Source organism: Mesoplodon mirus, assembly GCF_964341445.2.
Source record: "Mesoplodon mirus genome assembly, chromosome: 18".
Lineage (NCBI taxonomy): Eukaryota > Metazoa > Chordata > Mammalia > Artiodactyla > Ziphiidae > Mesoplodon > Mesoplodon mirus.
In genome coordinates this window covers 4,530,256-4,535,716 of record NC_138994.1, presented here as the reverse complement: position 1 = coordinate 4,535,716, position 5,461 = coordinate 4,530,256, and the positions used below count along the sequence as shown (strand labels likewise).

Below are 5,461 nucleotides of genomic sequence, written 5' to 3'. Positions count from 1 at the left end.
TCCCTCGGTGCCTGTGTCCGAGGGGGTGGGGAACGCTGGCTCCGCCTTGGACCCGTGCAGTCCCTGGTGGAGGAAGCAGGAGGGTGCGCAGAGGAGGGCTGGGCTCAGGGTCTCCCACTCGGTAGGGGCGGGGCGGGGCGGTGGGCGCAGCTTCCCTTCCTCATACCCGCCTGCCGCTTCCCCCCACCTCGCAAAGTCAGACTTACTCTGAAAAGGGAGAGGTTTTGGCTAAAGGCCCCGCTGGTGCTGGGGTAGGGTGTCCTGTTCTGATGTTCCCCAGCCCGGCCAAGCCCCACCCAGAGTCTGACTGGCCCGGAGTTGGATCTTTCCTCTCCAGAAGAGGACGACTGGGGGTATCAGGGGCGAGGGGCTGAGGGATGAGGCGGGGACAAAGGCAGGAACTCTGTTTAACCCTTCTTTGCCTGCTTGTCTCCAAGCCCCGTTTCTTCAGGACCCACTGGAGAGGGGGGCCCCTGAGCCGTGCAGCTGGGGGTTCTAGCCCCACTCAGCATGACCCTCCTTCTAAGGAATCAGATGGGGAAGGGAAGTGGGAAGTGACTCAGGAGTTGAGGATGGGAAAGTCTTGGGAGGGGACCTGGGGACTGCTTGGCCGCCTGGATGTCCTTGGTCTGGTGGTGGCAGCCTGGAAGCATATGTGCATCTTCAGCTGAGAGCACAGAGAGGTTTGTCTTGAACCTGTGCTGTGAAGCGGCCCCTCCGGTCTCCCCAGGTGTGAGCTCAGGCCTCTTCAGCCCATGAGGCCCGAGACAGGTAGGAAGGCTGCGGGCTCCCTGCCAGATCAGAGGCAGCGCTTGACGAGGGACAGAAGTGCAGAGCCTGGAATGTGGGGTCCAAGCCAAGCTGTCACCTTGACCTCAGCTTCCTAATCTGTAAAAGGCCCTTCATAATTCTATCCTTGTGGGCAGCTGTGAGCATGGATGGGTGAAGGTTGTGGAAGATGGTGAACTGCAGCCCTCACTTTGGGCCTGTGTCCACCTGTGTCTGGACTGTTGAGCCCCCCAGTCCCCCTCTCCCAACCCTACTCTCTCCTCTCCCGGTACGGGTGACCCATCTACCTTCCGTCCTCCCTGCTAGGCCGTGGCTCCACGAGGGCAGGGACCACGCCTGCCTTGTTCACTGCCATGTCCTAGCACCCGGCCCAGTGTCTGCACCCAGTGGGTGCACCTCCTCTTCCCCTCCTTCGGGCCTCGCCCTCCATTCAACTCCCCGCCCGCGACCCCTGGCCAGGCACCAGCTGGACGCAAGAAGGAGGAAGGACATTTACTGGAGACAAACACTTTATTATCGTGAAGTTTGGCTACAATGAGAAAGTGGGGGCCGAAGGGGAAGGTGAACAGTCGAGCGTCCCTCTCACACCCCGTCACATGAGCCCCCTCATCTTTTCCCTCCCACATTCCCAGTCCCACCCAGCAAGGTAGAGACATGACTGCCCAGCCTGAAAAGGAGTCAGAATCCCGACCCTGACCCCGGCGGGGTGGGGCAGGCGCCACTAGCCTGATGGTGTCTATAGCGCATCCAGAAAAACAAGAGGCGTCGCTGATGGATGCCTGGGCTCCCCACACAAGGAGTCAAAACGTGCCCGAAAAAAATCTTAAAACGATTCCTCAGCAAATTCGTGGGACCCCAGGGTCAAGCGTCCTGGCTCCGGCTGCCTCTGATGGGCTTCGTGCCCGTAGCAAAGGGGACTCAAGGGAAACAGCCAAGTCAGGCCAGAGCCAGGGGTGCAAGGACCCAGTTGGGGAACACTGCTGTTTAAATATTAAACAGGGCTGTCTCATCTCCCACATGGGAGACTTCCCAATGATTCCAAAGGCCCCGAGGTAGGCACCCTCAGGGTAGGGATTCGCTGTGGCTCTCCGCAGAGCCCACCACGGAGCCAGGCAGGGAGCAGTCACAGGAAGTAATACTTGGTATTTACCAACTCCCTCCCAGTCCAGGGAACGGGAAGACGGGAGTTTTTCTCCCTGCTATAGGCGGGAGAATGAAACTTGGAGGCGGAGGGAAGGATCCAGGAGTCTGGGGCTCCTTTCTGTCTTCCCCATCTTTAAATATTAGGTTTAAATAAGCATAAATATTAAATAGAGATAAATACACTGGATGGGGAGGGCTTTGCTCAGGGCTCGGCCAGGTAGCGCAGGACACGGTACGCGAGCTCCAGGAAGCTCTGCAGCTTGGAAGCAACCAGGACCCCTCCTGCCCGGCGCTGGAAGGCCGAGGTGAAGGTCGGCATGGGGCCCTGGGTGGGCTGCACGGCAGGGGCCACCCCCAGGTCTTCCATCTGTGGGGGAAGATGAGGTCAGCAATCAGGCCCTGCTGAGTGTGTAGTCAGCACAGGGAGGAAAGACGAAGGGCTGATGGGCTGTAGACGATCCAGGGTTCATGGTGGGGCCAGGACCGAACCCAGGTCTCTTTACGGTCCAGTGACCCCGCCTCATGCCCTCAACTAGGGGGAATGGGGGAGGGTCCTGGGATGAGGTGGTAGCTTCCTACATCCAGCCCACCGAGAATGTTCCTGCCCCAGCCCTAGAGAACTCCGGGGTCCCCAGGCTGGCAGCACCACCTTTGGGGACCAGCTCGGTCCGGGGCCCTAACGCTTGCTGCTCCCGAAGAGACTCACCTGCAGCCAGATGTTGGTGGCAAAGTCGGTGACGTCCAGCTGCAGTATGTCCAAGGTGGGGGCCAACTCTGGGGAGATCCCCGCCAGGGCCTGCAGGAGGCCCTGGTAGAGGAAGAGGCCACCGTGCAGTTGGTTCAGGCAGCCTGTCTGGGAGGTGGGACAGGAAAGTCAGGGGACGCTGCCTGGGCTGCTCCCCTCAGGGCCCCAGCATGGAGCCTGGAGGACTGGGGAGCCTTCCAGGTCATCCTTTCCTGCCCGTCCCCTCATCTCCCTTCTCCCCTCCGGACACTCACCAGCTGCAGGGCCTGGCTGGAGCAGCTACTCAGAGAAGCCTGGGGGATGCCCAGAGAGTGCCCAAGCAGCACCAGCTCCTCAGGGTGGCACAGCTTGTGGGTGGTGCACTGGGGATGGGAAGGATGCTGAGTGAGGGGGCTGGCAGAGCCGGGCGGCTCCTCCTTCCCCAGTGCCCCCATCTCTCCACATCCACATCTTCCCCTCCCTCCACGTCCCGCCAGGCTCCTCAGCCCCGTTCCTCCGTCCAGGCCCCCAGGCAGCCCCTCCCAGCACTGTCCCCTGGAGGTTCTTCCCCCAGTTGCGCACCAGCCGCCCAGGGCTCAGCCTCTCCTAATCTCCTCCCATGTCCCCTGAGTCTCTCCTCTCCCATCCCACATCCCTTCCCCACGGTTCCCCTTGCTTCCCTCTGCTTCTCTCTCTCCCCTCAGCTCTGCCCCGCGCACCTTCTTTCCTCCCTGCCCGATGCTGCAGTATCTCTGTCCCCTCCCTGTCCCTCCGCAGGCTGCCCTCACTCACCAGCCTCTCCTGCAGCTCAGCGCCATCAGCCTGGATTTTCCTCACTTGCTCTAAGCACTTAAGCAGGAAGCTCTGGGGCAGGGAGCTGGCAGGGCCGAGGGGTGTGGCTTCTTGCACCGTCCAGAGTGCACTGTGCCAGAGCAGCAGCTGCAGGGCTGGGAGCAGACAGGGGCTCAGGAGACGTGCAGACCTCTCTGGGAGCCCAGGGACCCTGCCCTCTGCCACTCCGACCCCGCAGCTCTCCCCTCCTGGGGCCCGGACACTCACCCATCAGCTTCATGGGGCTCTGGGCAGCAGGTTCAGTCAGGGGTCTGGATGGGTCTGTAGGTTCTGGGTTCTGTCAGGGACCAGGTCCAGGGGCCTTTATACACAAGCCCATGGAGGCCTGGGAGGAAATTACCTGGTGCTGCGACTAAGGCTTAGTAATAACTTCCCAAGATTTATGCAAATTTGGTGTCCAGGACAGTGCAGGGGGGTTGGGACAAAGAAAGTGTTTGCGAAAGTTTTGTGAAATTGTGGAATCTCTGATTCTTCTTTGACGTCTTGCCCCCCTCAAACTCCCTTCCTCCCCTCAGCCCCACCCAGGTCTGAATTGCCCCAGAGTGTTTGAACTGAACCGCTGAACAAAAGCTGAGCCAATGATAAAATGATAAAAGCCGGGGAGGCTGGAGTCTGGTTGACCCCAGGGAAGAGGCAAGCCTAGGCCTCGGGGCCCTCCCTCCCGCTCTCTCCTGGCACATCTCCTGGGTCAGCCCCATTTGCCACTCTCCCTTGGGATTCTCAAGCCACCTGGTCCCGAGGCCCCCAATTCTGAGAAGGAAGAAACTAGTTGCCCTATTTCTATCCCCCCCAGTTCCCAGAGGCTGCCTCTCTGAGTGCCCTCTTGAGGGGCCAGAGGCCTGAGATAGGAACATTGGGGTCTTGCCTCCTGTCCCCACCCCACATGTTGAGAGGCATCATCCTGGTTCCTGTCCCGAACTGATTAGCTGGGAACTCCCCAATCCCCTCCATGACTCATTCCTTTAAGCCCCCGGAATCCTGGCAGAGACCAGAGGAAACCGGATGTCTGTGCCGAATGAAGTTAAGACCCACTGAGGCTCTCGGTTCAGGTTCACCTGACCTTGTCCTTCCTCCTCACCCCCGCCCGCACTACCCCTCCCCCCTAGTGTCGCAGCGCTTTGGAGTTGAGGGTCTGGGACAGGTGGCTTCCCTGGCCAGGTTCACGGCCAGCGGGCATGAGTGTGCTGCCCTGAGTGGAGAAGCGCTAGGGTGAGAAAGAAGAAACCACCCGGCTTCAAACCCGAGAACCACGTACTGTTAGCGCTGGAAGGGACTTTGGAGTCTGTTCCAACCCTGTGAACCGGGCCAGTGAGGGAAGAGGCTTGCCCAAGGTCATGGATAGCAGAGTCAGAGTTATAATCCCGACCTCTGCCTTGGGCCTGAGAGTTTTCCACAGGCCATGGGGGCCTGCCTGGGGAAGTCTGACCAACCGCACCCAAGACTGTCATGTTCTGTCCCAACAGAACGTTGTCCTACCCCAGGACGGGCCACAACAGAGTCTCTTCGGATGAGGAGTGGGTATGTCTGACTGGGCCAGGCCATCTCTGGGGCGGGGGTGCCCCCTGGTGGCCACAGATGGCAGGGCCTTCACCTGCTAATCAATTCCCATCCTGCCTCTGGTCCCTGGTCCTGCCGGACAGCCCTGGCCCCCAGCTCCACCTTAGGCCAGGCAACTGGCCACCATGCTCCTATTAAGCCCAGTTCTGCACCCACCTCCATGGGAGGAGAGGGGTGGGTTTAACAGAACTGTGCGGGGATGGCAGAGGTTCTCACAAACATGCCTCCTCTCCTTCCCCCTAAGAACCTCCAGAGGACCCAGCCCGCCCCAGATGTTGTGCAGAGCATGCCCTGTACATTGGCAAATGCACTGCTTTCAATAAGCCTATGAGGAAGGTACCAGAACCATTTCCCCTTTTACAGAAGATGAATCTGAACTTGGAGAGGTTGACTTGC

General features: G+C 60.0%; 1 protein-coding gene across 1 annotated transcript; it reads right to left on the bottom strand.

Moving 5' to 3' along the window:
• Positions 1-1,321: 1,321 nt before the first annotated feature.
• CSF3 (colony stimulating factor 3) lies at positions 1,322-4,844 on the bottom strand (the record flags this gene model as incomplete). The annotated part of the gene is made up of 6 exons (XM_082605435.1): positions 1,322-2,299; positions 2,639-2,785; positions 2,932-3,039; positions 3,449-3,603; positions 3,716-3,785; positions 4,764-4,844. 6 exons carry the CDS (start codon positions 4,842-4,844, stop codon positions 2,135-2,137), a joined length of 726 nt encoding a protein of 241 aa, XP_082461561.1. The 3' UTR covers positions 1,322-2,134.
• Between the last annotated feature and the right edge of the window lie 617 nt (positions 4,845-5,461).